Raw genomic sequence first — 17,461 nt, forward strand, 5'->3', positions numbered from 1 at the left:
ACACTGGTGAAGCTGGTGACAATGGCGACACTGGTGACACTGGTGAAACTGGTGACACTGGCGACACTGGTGGCACTGGTACACTGGTACAAACAAATTTGTTATTTTTATTTGAGAAATTAATTTTCGCGGTGTTAAGAAATTAATTTTCGCGGTGTACAGAAATGGAAGCGAGCAAGAATCCAAATTTGTTATAATAATAATTCAAATTTAAAACGGGCTGTATTAAGAAACCCAGCCTTTTTCACTTCGCGTCAAATGAGTGATGTGTTTATACCTATGTGAGAAATAAAAAAGCGATTTCAAAACAAATTCCAGTCAATACACTTTCGAGTTTCTCAGCGTATTGAAAGTTGGTTTATACTTCCGTTTTGAACCACAGCGAGCTGGGTCAAAGCGCTTTATATGTTGTTATAAGCAAGGTATATATGTTTTTGGCCCATGGTTTCGCGAATATATTGACATTTGTGTTTAAAATTTACCATCGCGAGGTTGTGCAAAATATTAATTAGAACATAACAAAAGAAATAACACCAATACTGGTCAAGAAAAGGAGTTTCTATTATTGCCATCAGTGCAAATTAAAAATCCCGGAAATCCCGGGATAATTTGCTAAGAATCCCGGGAATTTTGGGACCTTAAAAATGCCGAGATCCTACTTCTGACACATAAGCAGGATATTTTTTTTGCAAGGAAAGTGCTGCACCCTGAAGTCCACGGGGCCTCTTGATAACTCCGGGCCCGGGGAAAAAAGTTCCCGATCCCCCCCTCCCTCTCGTCGGGCCTGGCCTCAGTCCGTTATCCATCGTGGAGACTGAATTTCCTTTCCTTGCGCACCCTGACATTGAAATCGCCAAGAAGCATTTTGATATCGTGACGGGGGCAGGGCTTGTATGTACGCTCCAACTGCCCAAAGAAGATATCCTTGAGTGGTTCTACCTTCTCTTCTGTCCAGACGTTGGCCCAGATGAGCGAGATATTGAAGAACATTGCTTTGGTTCGGATCATGGCTAGACGCTCGTTCATCAGAGTGAAGTATTCGGCGACAGAGTCTCACTCCCACCACAAATTCAACACCGAATTTGCGGTCCTCTACGTGGCAGCTGCAGTAGAGGTCGCAAGGCCCCACACGTTTTTTGCAGCAGTTAGCTCCTATTAAATTTAAAATATGTTTACCTTTTTTATTGCGATACACGTATGAAGTGTTTGTTGTGATTGGGATATAGAAGCCGATATATTGTTAATCATAAAGGATACCAACCTACATACTACTTTTGGAAAATTCCCAATAGGTACATTTTAGCTGTTTTATAAAATATTCACCATAAAAGTAGTCAACGTTTCCAATATCTCTTTTCTTTGTTTTTATAAAAAGGCTAAATAAAATAGCGAAACAGGTAGGAAAAGGCACTAGAAATCGCGAAAAAGGCAAAAGTATGCACTAAAAAACGACAAATCAAAAAATACATTTATTTTAGAATTGTTTATTTTACAAGTAATGGGCTGCTTTAATCTCTCAAGAAAAACGAAAAAGTCATATATAATGAAGAAGTTTTCTTTTTTTCAAAACTTCTTAAATCAGTTTGCAGCTTTCAAGAAAAAAATGCTCGTACATTTATTTATTATTGCGAAAGCAAAGTGCTGTTTCGAGCAACAGAACTAATGAAAAATATTTCTTGTGATTTTTCTTGAAAGCTGGATTCTAAGCTTAAAAAGAGAAAACCTATATACTGCTTTCAATACATGAAAAATTTGTACTTTGAATCTTTGACTATTTTCTCCCTTAATCTCTATAATTGTAGTAGCATTGAACCCCAATATGCATTTTGAAGTTTTCTGGCAGAATTTTCATTAGATTTTCGCGAAGAAAAACTTGAATGTACTAAATGTGCGCTCGACGAGGAATAAAGCCTTTTTCCTTGCCCTTTACAATTAAAGTACAAAAGGCAAAAAAAAGGCAAATGTCTTAAAAAAGGCAAAAAAGGCAACATCAAATGTGTAAATGTTAAAAGGGATCTACGGTCAGAAAAAATCGGTTTTCACTTTTTTATCGAGTCTTATAGTAAACGGGCCGCTCTTTCCAATGCAAAAACCGCAGCTTTCTAGCTGCATTAGTTTTTTCACAATTTCACTTCAAAGTTAGGTACTTTCACAAAAAAAAGTACAAAAAAATCAAATCTGACAAACTATTCTGAAATTAATTAAATTCGCTTGAAACTCGTTACTCGGGGGTTTTCGGGGTCGCTGATTACGAATCCGATGTTAGTGTTTCAAAATTCGGTGTCAACGACATTTTTGAGTTTCACATGAATCCGAACAAATTTGAAAATTTTTTCCGCCATTTTGAATTTTTAAAAACGAACATCGGATTCGTAATCAGCGACACCAAAAACCACCGAGTAACGAGTTTCAAGCGATTCCGATCAATTTTTAAAAAAGTCATCCGCCATATTGGATCCGCCATTTTGAATTTTGGAAAACTAACATCGGATTCGTAATCAGCGACCCCGAAAACCCCCAAGTAACGAGTTTCAATCCATTAAAAAGTTGAGAAGCATCAAAATCAACTTGGTAAACTTCAAAGTAATTTTTCTCGAAATCTTTTTTTCTGAGCGTAGGTCCCTTTTAACTTTACGTGTCACATATATGGAATCAGGCAAAGATAAATCGTGGACATTTTTAATCGAATGTCTTCTATCTTTTTAGCAGAAAAAAGGCATTTTCCATGAAATCCGTTCCCTGGTTATTACTCTTAAAACATTCTGAGTGCTCAGAATTTATGAGTATAAAATTAGTCTTTCTTTCGTCATACATATGATTCTGAGACCAGTCAACCAGACTGACTCGTTTTGGACTCTTTTGGTGTCATAAACTATGAGTTGACGAAAAGTAACAAAGTTCACCTAGAAGTAAAAGTTTTATTAATAATCAGAATTATAAACGTGGTACAAAAAAGGTAGTTTGACTCATGATTCAATAATGAAAGGTTTTGTAAGAAAAACTTTCTCTCACTCTAATTTTATCAAGGACACTCCCACCCTACTCCTAAAAACAAAAACAGTGATATTTCTTTTCCAAACTTCTTTGCAAGTTCTAGGAATATTTTTTAAATTTTTAGTAGTGAAATATTTACTTTTTGAATGTTAAGAAAAGTTTGTTCTGCATTCGCTGGCGACAAAAAGACAAAATGGTTAAGATTCGTTGGGCTACAGAAATTCAATGTAGGCTAAAGAGACGAAATTTGCTTAAATGCCGAATATATGGTTGTATTTATCGACATTCGTGGATACTTATTGATCTTGACAGTCGCTGTAAAGTATAATATTGGCACATGATGCAATAATACAAGGTGGTATCAGTTGTGATAGGTCGACTTGACACTGCCTTAGCTCAGTAGAATAAGAAGAAAAACAGGAAGAAATGAATCCCCATTTGGGGGAAAAATATAAAATTTCATATTTTCTTCTAAACAAAATTTGCTTTTTTATAGTATATTCGCAATGAAATGAAATAAAATAAGATATAATACCTTTTTGAGAAAACAAAATGTGTATACTGAGAAAAATAAAAAAAATTCAACTATATTATTAGGCAAAGAATTGTTTAAGAATTACCACTGTTTCAACTAAGGCAGTCAATATGGCGGAATTAGAGCGAGAAGTTGCCAACTGATAACACCTTGTATTATTACATCATGATATTGGCAAACCACATCCATGGGGCCAATCGTAACACACGTCAGTACGGTTTAGTCAATGGCGCGATGTAATTTCAAACTTACGGCACTTCTCATTTGACTATATAGATCACGTTCCCTGTCTCATTCGTTCAGTAGCTGCGTGTCCTTTTTATTCTTCCTGAGTTCGCTCAGTACGAATCGCCAATCGCGACTATGAAAGCCAATGTTTAATATTCTGACGGCGGCATAATCTCCCCAGAACACTAAAAGTGCAACATCAAAGAGTTCGAATTACCATATTCGAAGCAATCGAGTCAAAACCGCGAAAGAAACGTAAGATCCAAGTGTTTTATTCGTCGTTTTTTTTTAATCAAAATTCCATAATTTTTCACAAACAAAAGTGGACCATCCATTCTCGAGTTATGCGTTATCTTACGCACGCAACTTTGGTATATACATAGAAATATTTATTTTTAATAACAGTAAAAGGTTATATTCGATGTAAATAAGCTTGTTTAAATTAAATAATTAAATCAATATTATTCCAACCTTTTTGTCGAATTTAGCTACCATTTTGGGAAGTGTGATTGAATCCTTCCTCTTTTCTCCTGCTTTCAAAAACCATCCCTGTGGGTGGGAGCGTAAAATTTTAGGAAAAAGCTACTTACAAAACCTTTCATCAAATTTTTTCGTGATATATCTTTTTTAATATTTTTTTTTTTTGGATGACGCCAGTGGAAAGCGAAACCTTCCATCGTTTCTGCTAGATTTCCATAGAACGACGCCTTTTTTTGGTAGCTATTATATATCGCGTGAGACTCTCGTTGTTCTTGGACTGGCTACTATCTATATATTATTTTCAACTATTGTGCCGGAATGGCTACTGGGATCAGTCAGGCAATTACACAAGACGCTTCATTAGAATTTGTGGGGACAGCTCTCAGCGGAATTAAGCGATACACAGTTAGTTTCCAAGCGTTGCATTTAACCTCCATTGCTTCGGCTCAAATCGAAGCACCACAAAAGAAGAGTGAGCTGAGCACCCAACTGCAAAGGAATCTGCAACTCAAAGCCTTTTTGGAAGCATACTCGAGGTGGGTATTAAAGTTAAGTCGATCATCAATAAAAACGAGATGTTTAATTGCGCGCTTGGATGTTATAGACGCTAAAACTAATCTTTTCTACGCCTTTCCTGCGGCTTATTTGGATTGTTTTTGCTTCGTGATCATCGAGGCTTATGTATTAAATATGTGTAAACGTATAAATGTATGTATGTATGAATAAAATGTACCAAAAAACATATTTTCATAATTTTTAGAGCTTTAATTATTTTTAATGTTGTCAAAAAATGATTTAATGTCAAGATAATGCTGAGTTAAACTACCTACTTTTTTATGCCATGATTATAAAGAATATTTGTTTTCAAGACACAGAAAGCATTAAGTTTCAGACCCTAATGTGACCCCTTACTTAGACTCATATTTGCGTGCCCTTCTAAAAAGGCAAATAAATATGCTCTTTTTTGAGCTCATAATGAGGGTTACAACTCAGAATTCTGAGACTTTTTTGACCCTAAAATGAGTCCGAATTTTTGTAGGGTATAAAGTTTAAAACGCTTTAACGTATTTTATTTTGACGCAATGCTTTGTTTGTTATCATAATACACAGGCCCTCTAAGGGAGGCGTTACTGAAGGTGAAGGAGGAGCCACTCAGGCAGCTGTGGAACTTCGTTTCTCATACTCACTTCTCGAAAAGCTTATACAATACTTGGATCGAGCTACAATCAATATGAAGCTACTTAAGCCATCAACGACATTTAGTAGAAGATCTTCCTTCAAAACAGCTTCTCGGGATATTAAATTCTTTTCTAAAGTAGTACTCCCTCTAATGGAAAAGTATTTCTCCACACATCGTAACTATTTTGTTGCAATGGCAACAGCAACTAACATAACAGGAGCAGCATCTTTAAAAGAAAAGGAAATGGTTGCATCAATATTTTGCAAGTTGGCATCGCTTCTGCGGAATCGTCTCAGTGCTTTTGGACCGGATGTAAGAATTACTGTCAGATGCCTTCAAGTATTGGTAAAGGGCATAGATGCTAAAACTCTGGTAAAAAACTGCCCAGAGTTCATAAGAACTTCTATGTTAACATTTTTCAATCAAACTGCTGATGATCTTGGTAATACTATTCTTAACTTACAAGAGGGCAAATATAGTCATCTTCGGGGCACCCACCTTAAGACGTCAACTTCGTTAGGCTATGTCAACCAAGTGGTACTGCCTGCGTTAACAGCCATGTTTGATCATTTAGCCGCTTGTGACTATGGCAGTGATCTTCTTTTGGACGAGATACAAGTGGCTTCATACAAAATATTAGCGGCTTTATACCACCTCGGTACTGATGGGACACTAACACATGATCGCAAATATCTTAAAACCGAAATAGAGAGACATAGACCTGCTCTGGGCTCGTGCTTAGGTGCATTTAGCTCCTGCTTCCCTGTAGCTTTCTTAGAACCACATCTCAACAAGCATAATCAATATTCTCTACTTAATCGTATTGCAGATCATTCATTAGAAGCCCAAGATATAATGGTGCGAATGGAAAGTTGCATGCCCAACTTAGAAGCTATTCTTGGAGAGGTTGACCTCTTTGTTGAATCGGAAAAAACATATACCGATGCACCGCATATAATAGATGTTATCCTACCCTTACTTTGTGCCTACCTTCCCTTTTGGTGGGCACAGGGACCAGATAACGTAAGCCCCACTAGTGGTAATCATGTTACCATGGTTACTGCAGACCATATGAACTCACTTTTACGTAACGTTTTGAAAATGATCAAGAAGAATATTGGGAATGATAATGCACCCTGGATGACAAGAATCGCTGCATATACACAGCAAATAATAATTAATACCTCCGAAGAGTTGTTAAAGGATCCATTCCTTCCGCTAGCAGAACGTGTAAAGAAACGGACAGAAAACATGTTTCACAAAGAAGAGAGTATGCGCGGCTTTATTAAATCAGCTACGGACGACACCTCCCAAGTTGAAACCCAGTTGCAAGAAGATTGGCAACTACTTGTCCGTGATATTTATTCGTTTTACCCACTTCTTATTAAATATGTCGACTTGCAGCGAAATCATTGGCTTAAAGACAACATACCTGAAGCTGAGGACCTCTACAACCATGTTGCTGAAATATTCAACATATGGTCTAAAAGTCAATACTTTTTAAAGGAGGAGCAAAATTTCATTTCGACCAACGAAATCGACAACATGGCGCTTATTATGCCAACAGCAACAAGACGATCTGCTATTACTGAAGGAGCTCCGGTAACTGGAGGCAAAGTTAAAAAGAAGAAGAAAAACAGAGATAAGAAACGTGATAAAGATAAGGAGGTTCAGGCCAGTCTAATGGTAGCTTGTTTGAAGCGTTTGCTTCCAGTTGGTTTAAATTTATTTGCTGGTCGGGAGCAGGAACTCGTGCAACATTGCAAAGATCGCTATTTAAAAAAAATGCAAGAGTATGATGTCATCGAATTTGCAAGAAATCAGTTAACATTGCCTGACAAATTGGACCCCTCAGATGAAATGTCATGGCAACACTATCTCTACTCAAAATTAGGTAAACGAGAGGAACTTGCAGATGAACAATCACTTGAAAAGGCCTCAAATCAAAATGATAAGAACAAAGACAAAACGCAGGAAACTGTCGACCGAATAGTAGCCATGGCCAAAGTACTTTTCGGATTGCATATGGTAAGGATATTGGTTTAGCAATTTTAATAAGTTCTATCCTAGACAAATGGAAATCTGAATAGGGCTACATCAAATAAAAATGTATTTCCTTTTCGGCAATTTTTTATTTTTAACTTTTCTTAATATTGATTAAATTATTATGATTTAATTTCAACATTTCTGATTACTTTTTACATTATCGCGAAACGGTATCCACATAACATCAAACTATTATTGCTATTGAAATTTCGGACCTCGCCACATTTACAGATTGACCATCCCCAACAACAAAGCAAGAACGTCTACAGGAGTGTTGTATCTATACAAAGGAAACGTGCCGTTATTGCATGTTTCCGCCAGACGTCTCTACATTCTCTACCCAGGTTTTTACAAAATTAGAACAGTTTTCGCTTGCTCAATACACTAACAGTCACAATGCCCGTAGAAGAAAATAGTAGTGTGTTCTTTTAATGTCTTTGGAGGATGTAAAATATTTATGCCACTATCATTTCATTTGTTTGGTAGTTCATACTTTCCGTGTCTTTTTCAATATTGTATTCTATGTAAATTCGTTACTAATTAATTTTCCGTACTAATCCCAATTATATGGTGCATAGACTTTGTAATGCTTTAACTAGCTGATACCGTGTATTGTGTCCTTAATTCCTTCCTAGGCATCACGTCCTAAGCAAAGAAGCAAACGTTGGAATTCGAAAATTACATTGGCCCGACGCCAGGCAGTCATATCCAGCTTACGCGCTATACATCTCTATCGCATGAGCAGGTACACTTCCACCTGTTGGTTTTTTGCCCAAACCATAATCGAAAAATCATTGGAAACTACTCTCCCACAAAAGTCTCTATGTACAATCTCGGCAAAGCATGATCTTTTCATACAAATGTATGTACACATGTACTGATTTCATACATTTGTAAAAAAAACTCACTGAGATAAAATGTAGTTGAATACTCCTTAGAAAACTAACCATACTAACGGAACGTATGTAAGCATGCTTGTTTTCTTTTTTTCCAATTTCGAAGCAAATGCTAATTCGTTTACTTGTTTACGTTGACAGACATCGGGCTTGCAATATTTTTGCGCGATCTTACTACGAACAATGGCTTCAGGAAGAAAATGTAGGCCAAGAGGTAATGATTGAAGATTTGACACAAACGTTTGAGGAATCGGAGAAATCGAAGAAAGACGAAGAAGAGTCCGAAGGTAAGCCAGATCCTCTAACGCAATTGGTTACCACGTTCTGTAGAGGGGCCATGACCGAAAGGAGTGGAGCTTTGCAAGAGGACTTGCTCTACATGTCATACGCACAAATAGCCGCAAAGTCTTGTGGAGAAGAAGAAGAAGAAGGTGGTGATGAAGAAGGAGGCGGAGAGGGTGGGGAAGAAGGCGCTAGCATACATGTAAGTCAGCAAAAATATGTCAAATTTATCACCTAAAAATTTTAATGCTTACTACGTTGAAGCAACCAAGTCATGTTGCTTCCTATGTAGCATCTCACAGAAATCGTGCCGATGGATATAATAAATCTTCAAAACGTTTTTCACTAAATGGATCAGGTTGCACTCCTAGCGTAGGGCTGCCAGACGTCCTGGCTTTCCAGGATTTCTCCTGATTTAGACAAATTGTCCTGGTGTCCTGGTCCACACTTAAATTGTCCTGGTTTTAAATGAAGGTCAATGCTATGGTTTTTGCTATGAAAATAGGTTAAGTAGTCGAAAATTTATGACGAAACGTTTTTTCTGTCAGTTGAATATCTGGTTAATTTACTTCCTTTCTGTTTAGTTTATTTGGTTAAAATCTGAATTTTTTTTCAAGCAAATGCCAAAAAGTGCAAGTTCCTGATCAGGTGCACGGCTGAGGGGTCATACATAAGTACTACCCAGTAGATAATTTCAAGAGCTAAAATCTCATCCAAAAGGCCTTTCTGAACGTTATTCCCTTATCCTCCATTTTTTGGATGGAGCGGTACAAATTGAATGGCTTCTGCTTTCGCTACTGAAAAAGATCTTTCAGAAGAGCTTTTGTAGGACACTATAAAGAAGCGTTTTTCTCTGAAGGCCCCGACGCTTCTGTTTTCTGCAGGGGTATACTCGCCATGCCCAGGGTCCGTTACAATAAATTTATATTGTGGGATCTTTGCAAATAGTAATTTATTTAATTATTCTTATCCTCTAACACGTGTTAATTCTTATTTCCAACGAACACAATACGATTAACGGTGTATAAATTCCTAACGGTGCTATTCTGTCGACGCGTTGCTGTTGGGTGACGATGAAGCTATTCTGTCGGCGCTCTGCTGACGGACGGCGTCGGGGCTACTATGCCGGCGCTCTACTGCTTGCGACACCGACGCTGCAATATCGGCGCTCTGCTGATCTACGACGTCGGCGCTCTATGGCGCTGTGAGGGGCGTCACCGTCACGCGGGTTCACGGTGAACTGTGGAGTGGCGGCGCAGCACCTTTCAATAGCCAAGCCTTGTGTGGTAACAGAGCCCGTATACAAGTCAAGGTCTATTTGTTGGTGGCTGGGCGTTCACTACCACGGCTCCGCTACTGACGCTTTGCTGTTGGCGATGCCAGCGCGCTGCTCTGTCGGCATTCTCTGCTGGGCGACGTCGGCGCGGTTCGGTCGTGGCTCTGCCCCTGAGTGACGACGGCGTTGCCGTCATGCGGGTTCACGGTGGACTGTGGAGCAGTGTTGCCAGAACTTTTTGGGCCGACCTGCTAAATTGTGCAAAAGAAACGGCTAAAATATTTCAACTAAAATTAACATGTTTTATTTGAATAAAGTTGAGCGACTAATAAATTCATTAAATTATTTTTAGTTATCAAAGGAATCTGTCGTTATACTTAATGGTGCATTTACATGGTATGAATCTGTTCATAAGCCGTATGAATTTTCCTATAAAAGAAGCACCAACTCTATGAAGAAATGAAGGAATGCGATATATATTTAACAATTTTGACTTATGTATATACTTGGCAATATTTTTTTTGTAAACAACAAATAAAAAAATTTTATTTTGTGCTAAATAGCTTCGAAACTAGTAGCTTATTTTTTTGTTAAATGTGCTTTAAAAACGACCTACTGCCAATAAAGCCTTGTGGATTGCTATTTTTCCATATTTGTAATGCTTCCATTTAAACATCTTAGTGGGAAAACAGTTTTTTGTTCACAATTGCTTGTTTACGAAACGCTTGGTATAAGTTGAAATCATAGGGAGGCCGTTTTCTTCCGTTTCTCAGGGGATTTTATACTTGAAAAGGCACCAAAATATGTATGCAATACTTCGGAGTGTATATATGTAATATAAAAAAGAATAAGAGGTACTATAAGAAAATGTACCCAAAATTTAGGAGCAAATGAAAAAATGCTCATTGAAAATAGTTCACATGTATAAATTTAAAGATATAACTTAAGCGGTTACAGCGCTATACAAAGGGAAAAGTTAGAAAAAATAGCAATGCGGTTTGAAGGAAACATGAAGCAATAAAATGCTTGTTTTGTTAATTCTCTGAACCTTTTAAGATATGGCACTCTATTATTTGCAGTAGTTTGCAAATATTCACTAATGGTTCTAAAATCACAACCATTTTCGTGGGATGCTTTTTTTTGATTTCGAATTGGAAATACATTACCATCGTATTGAAGAAGCATAAACTGAATGAAAAAATTAAAGGGAGAAGTATACATCCCCATCGTACAGTTTCATAAGTAAAGTAACTCTTCTTCTTACCGTTTTTCCTGGTAGGCTGTAGGTGCCCTGCAGGGAAAGCTACTAGTTGTGAACTAGAATTCTACCGGTTTGCGTTTCAGCCGAACTAGTTCACGTTCTATCCTTTTTCAATGTTAGCGACTGGTATTTTTAACATTGCGATGTCCTACGAGATGTCAATTGTCAGGCTATGCATCAGCATCTGCTAGTATAAATACTAGTAGCATCATACCAGTTGATGAGATAGTCTGCCAATCATGAAAGAAAAAAGTAAACACAACAACCATCGAGTAAATTTTTATTTGTGTCAAACTGAAACTTTTTTTCCAATAATAAACGGTTAGCTGATTCAAGTCTTCAGCAAGTTCACAAAATTAATTGAAAACTTGTATCAATCAAAGAATTGTTTATATTTGCTCAACAATGATTTTATTCAACTAACAATATTGTCCACTCAAGGTAGTCATTTTGTAATTATTAACAAATATACATCTGTCCCAACTAGAAGTCGCAAGTAAATTGCAGACTTTCGTGAACTAGATATTTATTTCGCCATATCCAACTATGCCACTTGGTCACTATAACCAAATTTTGGTAATTATAAGTAATTATTTTAGTTATTTAGTTATAATTACCAACCCATGGTAATAGTTCCCAATCCTTGGTAACAGTTCCCAAATATTGTCAAAACTGGGGAACTAAATATCTTTAGTTGTCGGAACTAATCCTTTTTCTCAGTGTATTAGGTACATACGTATATTATTAAAAGTAGGCTAAATACTATTTTGTTTCAAAGGCGAAACTTTTAGTACTTGCATGTATCAAAGAAAGTATATATACATTTATGTACATATCTGCTCAGACTTATTAAATAAATTTTAGGTTTATTAAATTTTACAATAATAGCTTAGAATGACGTAATTTACTTGTCCAATGAATTATAGGGTATATGTGAAACCTTAAAGAATGGTACATATTGCATATTTTTAGTGTTAATTATAATCTTTGTTATTGTTTATAATGTTGCTATTTCTATGCATGAATGTCATGTGCAGTAAATAGAAATAATGATAGGGATGATATTTTTAACCGACTTCCAAAAAAGGAGGAGGTTATCAGTTCGTCGGAATATTTTTTTTATTTTTTTTTTTTTATGTATGTTACCGCATAACTTTGGACTACGTCAACCGATTTCGATAATTCTTTTTGCATCGGAAAGGTAGTGTCTCAGAGGTGGTCCCATACTAATCTGGTAATAACCTGAAATTTTAGAAGGAACTTGTCTTCCCTCTTATCTTCAAGAATCCGAACGTTCTCAGTCAAAATTCGAAAAAGTTCCAATTTTGAATCACCCTAGTAAACGGAGAATAACCATAACTTTAAAGGCCTAATTATATTATTATTTTCTTTATAGGAACGAGCTCAAATATCATTTGCCTTACTCGTCAAAGCCCCTATGAAATAATGAAAAACTCTGGCTGTGATCAATTCAATGATAAATTTAACGTTTTAACGGGACAAATGAAAGATCGCACCATGCCATCTGATGAAAATTTAAAAGATTTTAATATGAGATATTTCATCTCTGAGGTCAAAATTCCTTGGAATAGGTCCTGTAGACACGAAGAACGTGTTTTTAGAAGCCAACAAGAGTTGGCTAAGTTTTCCGTGTTCAAAACAAAATAAACGTCAATTGTCAGAAAAAGCTCTAGAGGCGCGAAACAAAAATTTTAAGAGCTACAGAGAACGTTTTTCTCGCAAGTGCAACAGAAAAAAGACGAATGAAGATATATTCAATAGACGTTTGATTAGTTCCGACCCTGATGCATCAAGTATGAGAAAACTAACCCAAATAAAAATTCAGGATTTGCCGAAAGAAACATTACAGTTGTTAATTATGCAGACTTATAGCGATGATGAAGATGTTTATAGTGATGACAATGACGCAAACGAATACCATGATTATATTTATTGAGGGTTGTACATTAATTCTAAATTACTTTCTAGGCTTAACAAAAACATGTAGATAATTGCTGAAGAGAAAATTTGTGTAATTCGTATTCATCATCATATAAAAAATTACCTAAAAAAGTGATGGTGTGGATGATGTTGATGATGAAAATAGTAATGAAGATAATGATGGGGATAATTATTATAATGATAGAAGTGGTGTTTAACTTGTAACTAATGACAATTAGGATTTTAACAAATTATCATTATTAATAAAAATTATTTATGGGAGTAACAACTAAATTTTAACTTTTCTCCCTCTTTGGTAACGCCATAAAAACCTGCATAAAAAAAAATCCCACTAAACTATATTCGGATTTGTCTTTTCTTTACTTCATTTGGTGCTAGTTATACAAATACATAAAAATATTTTAAATTAAATGTACGTATGAATTAATCTCCACTTTCAGGGTCGATTACCCCACTGTGCGACGATCCCACTGACTCAGCCAGTTGCCTATGCACTGTGCTAAGTTCGCCTTGTGAATTCTTGTTGCTTTTTTCCACCATTTCATTTGTTAAGCGAACTACAATCAAGCGCAGCTATTCCAGTGCTATTTAAACTTGATCATGTGGTTGTTGGTTTTTGTTAATAATTCTATTATTAGAATGTTTAACTTTTAGGTAAGGTTGCCAGATTTTTTATGCGGGAAATCAGTACGTTAGACTTTTTCACGCTTAAAAACTCAGTACTTTTCAGTACATTTTTATTCAAAGCAAAATTATGAATGTAGGTAACAGACAATACTTTAAAACGCCAGAGAACTTGCTTTTAACAATATTTAGGTATATAAATAAAACATAGTTCATAAAAAATAAAAGTGTACACAGAAGCTAATAAATTATTTTATATTCATGACATTGTTGAATAGCAATAATGAGATCATTTCCATCATCAGTCTTTAAATAGTCAAAGAATTTACTTTTAATTTGAAGTTCACTTTAAAAAATTTTAATTAGAAGCCGGTTTCTCCCTTTGCGCCAGGAAGCAAACTTTATTCTCTCAGATGCATTACATATTTCAAACTGTGGAAAAGTACCACTATTTAAGGACTTCATCTATATTTACTCATGGCTTAATTAATTTTTTCAACTACGCAAAAACTTTGAAAGACTGAGAATTCGCTGAAAAGAGTATCTAACTCTATGTCTTGTATGCCAAATTCTTTTACAAGGTCAGTAAATTGTGAAAAAAGAATTGTAAGTTTTAGGCAAAAGCCATTCGAATATCCAAATTTGTTGTTATTAACTGAAAGTTATTTTCGAGATAACTACCAACACTGGACAAAAACGTCAGCCTTATTTTTAAATAATTTAAGCTCCATCATATTATCGCAACTGGAATGTAACGACCCGGCGATATGCCCATAAAAGGATTGATCTTTTTGTTGTATTAATTTCTTGGACATATCAAACATTATTTGAAACATGTCAACTGTACAGTTTAAGGAAGTTCCACCGTTATGTAAACACCTTAAGAAAATCTTAAGGTATTTTGTTTGAATTGAAAATTCAGTACAAATCAGCACAAATTTCGAAAAATCAGGACATTAGCGTACTGATGGAAGAAGTAAATAAAATCAGTACTGTACTGATAAAATCAGTACATCTGGCAACCGTACTTTTAGGTGCGCTAGTCCTTAAGTTATTTGTTTTTGTTATTTAATGGCCTTATAACAATTATATTCTACCTTATAACAAAAAATTCTACCATTTTTTCAATTTATTGTTGCTTTTCCACAATAAGTTTTTCATTAAAAACGGCTCAAGCTCAATAAAAATCGTTGAATATAATTTTTTTAATATTCCGTTTTTGCGTTTTAAAGCTGAAGCTATTAAAATATACAACGAACATTCATATTTTTTGCACATATTTACTTGAGCAAGGTGTCTCGTAATTTCCACAATATTGACTTGTACAAATCTTTGGTTGCGCAATGTTTTGTGTGGTTTAGAAGTTTGTTTTTCGATATGCAGATAATCATACAGATTCTCTGCGTGTGTTAAATCAAGTAAAATAAAGTATTTATAACTATGGATTTAGTTATCAAATTGTAATTATTATTTGTTTTTCAAATAAATAAAATAGTAGGAGATCCGACAAAGGCACGACCTCCACCCATCTGTTTAATGGATGAGATCTACATTGTATGAAATTTAACGTGTTAAGAAATATTTCGCGAGTGGGTTGGCTGTAAAATCCTGGCCAGGATATTTTTAATTAAATATTCCACAATTGTTATTATTTTATTTTTATTGTGAACTCATTTGTTCAATGAACAAATTACATATATACCAATCGAAAGCATAAAGCCTATAGAATTTGTTAAACAGGTGAGTGAAAATTACTACTATTACCTATTCATACCTGCCAACCCGATAGGTAGGCCAGGAAAAAAAATAGAAAACCTGTGAAAACTGTTTAATGGATGAAATCTACATTGTATGAAATTTAACGTGTTAAGAAATATTTGGCGAGTGGGTTGGCTGTAAAATCCTGGCCAGGATATTTTTAATTAAATATTCAAAAATTGTTATTATTTTTTTTTTAATTGTGAACTCATTTGTTTAATGAACAAATTACATATATACCAATCGAAAGCATAAGGCCTTTAGAATTTGTTAAACAGATGAGTGAAAATTACTACTATTACCTATTCATACCTGCCAACACGATAGGTAGGCCAGGAAAAAAATAGAAAACCTAGCGTTTTCACATTCAATAGGCCTAATACTTTCGAGTGGTATATAATTTGTTCATTAAACAAATGAGTACAGAATTAAACAAATAATAATAATTTTTGAGTATTTAATTAAAAATATTCTGGAAAGGTTTTTTCAGCCAACCCACTCGCAAAATATTTATTAACACCTTAAATTTCATAGTAAAAATATTTCATACATTAAACAGATGGGTGAAGGACGTTCCTTTGTCGGATCTTAGACTAAAAGTTTAAAAACAACAGCTGTGTTTGCTTTTGATACTTTTTCTGCTTGGAAAGTGATACTTTTTTTTGAAGCTCGCGGCAACGCTGCTCCTGTGTCGTTTGTGCTGTTTGGCATTACCTTTGTTTTACTTGTCTTACTAACATTTTTTTATATCTTTTTATATTTTCTGACACCATATAACGTCAGTTAATAAAAATAGCCAATTTGTTATGCTCACGAGGTTGGTTTATTCCAGAACAATTCATTATTAGTAATGGCAAGTTTTTATCGATATATGGACATACATTAGTGTCATTAGTTACATAACCTGAATCCGCTCTTAATATTATCTTAATATTATCTGTTTCAGTTTATCGACTGCGGTCCAGGCGAAGTCGCTGGACTGATCCTTTTTTCTCTCAGTGTATATGCACAAATATGTACGTGCGTGCTAAATTTTGGTATGATATCTTATTATTAAATACGAACATTTTTAAACGATAATCAAATAAAAAATATTAATTCTTACTGTGCGTTTTTTACCTCAGTGTTACCGCCAGAATCCGACCGTTTTGCCAGTTTTTTAGAGCCGTGAGGATGTTTTCAAACATACTTAGCAGTTATAAGGCACAAATTTGCGTACAAATACGTACCAGGGACGGAAAATAATTTTTATTTTTTTTTAATTTTACCAAAAAAATAAAGAAGTTTATTCGTCATAAAACAATGTTAACTATACTCAATAGGGATGTTAATCCCGGGATCCCAAACTTTTTTAAGTCCCGAAAATCCCGGGATTATTTGCCAAGAAGGGATTGTAATTTGCAATGGTGGCAATAATTGAATGCCTTATGTTGACCAGTTTTCACTATATTTCTTTTTTTTTAATTTAATATTTTTTATATATGTCTAGCCAATTATACATACAGTAAGGATGTTAATTTTTCGGCTTTTTCCGATCACGGGATTTTCGGGATGGCGTTGTCACAATACCGGGATCCCGGGATTTAGATATTCATTACTTTTCAACAACTTGAATCGAAAAAATTGCTTCTATATTGTTTGAGAAGCTCTCCTACCATGAAATAAATAATAAATAAATGCGTTTGAAACCATGGTACAATAATTACAGGTATTGTCTTCCCAGAGAGCGCATATTCCGAGCTTCCTTATTTAAGAAATATTGTTGCCCACACTAAAACGTTTACTGCTGGAAATATCACTTTTTCAATACCTTATATACCATTTACGTTCACGTATTTTTTTTTTTAACAAACCATCTTACAGAGTACTTATTCAATTTGCAAAAGCCGGAAAAAAACATTTGCTTGTAAATAAATTCAAAATTTGTATGGCTCATATA

The 17,461-nt window shown here is 35.1% G+C and overlaps 1 protein-coding gene across 1 annotated transcript in view; it reads left to right on the forward strand.

The window, feature by feature from the left end:
- Positions 1-17,461, forward strand: part of LOC118742255 (ryanodine receptor) — a gene marked incomplete at its 3' end in the record, with an annotated part of 525,243 nt that overhangs the window by 484,513 nt on the left and 23,269 nt on the right. The window contains 3 exon segments of the mRNA XM_036474193.1: positions 5,348-7,445; positions 8,099-8,208; positions 8,501-8,843. Of these exon segments, the coding sequence (XP_036330086.1) occupies positions 5,348-7,445; positions 8,099-8,208; positions 8,501-8,843 (2,551 nt within the window).

The sequence above is a fragment of the Rhagoletis pomonella genome, unplaced genomic scaffold (genome assembly GCF_013731165.1).
Source record: "Rhagoletis pomonella isolate Grant_MI unplaced genomic scaffold, Rhpom_1.0 Rhpom_scaffold_00007, whole genome shotgun sequence".
Taxonomy (NCBI): Eukaryota; Metazoa; Arthropoda; class Insecta; order Diptera; family Tephritidae; genus Rhagoletis; species Rhagoletis pomonella.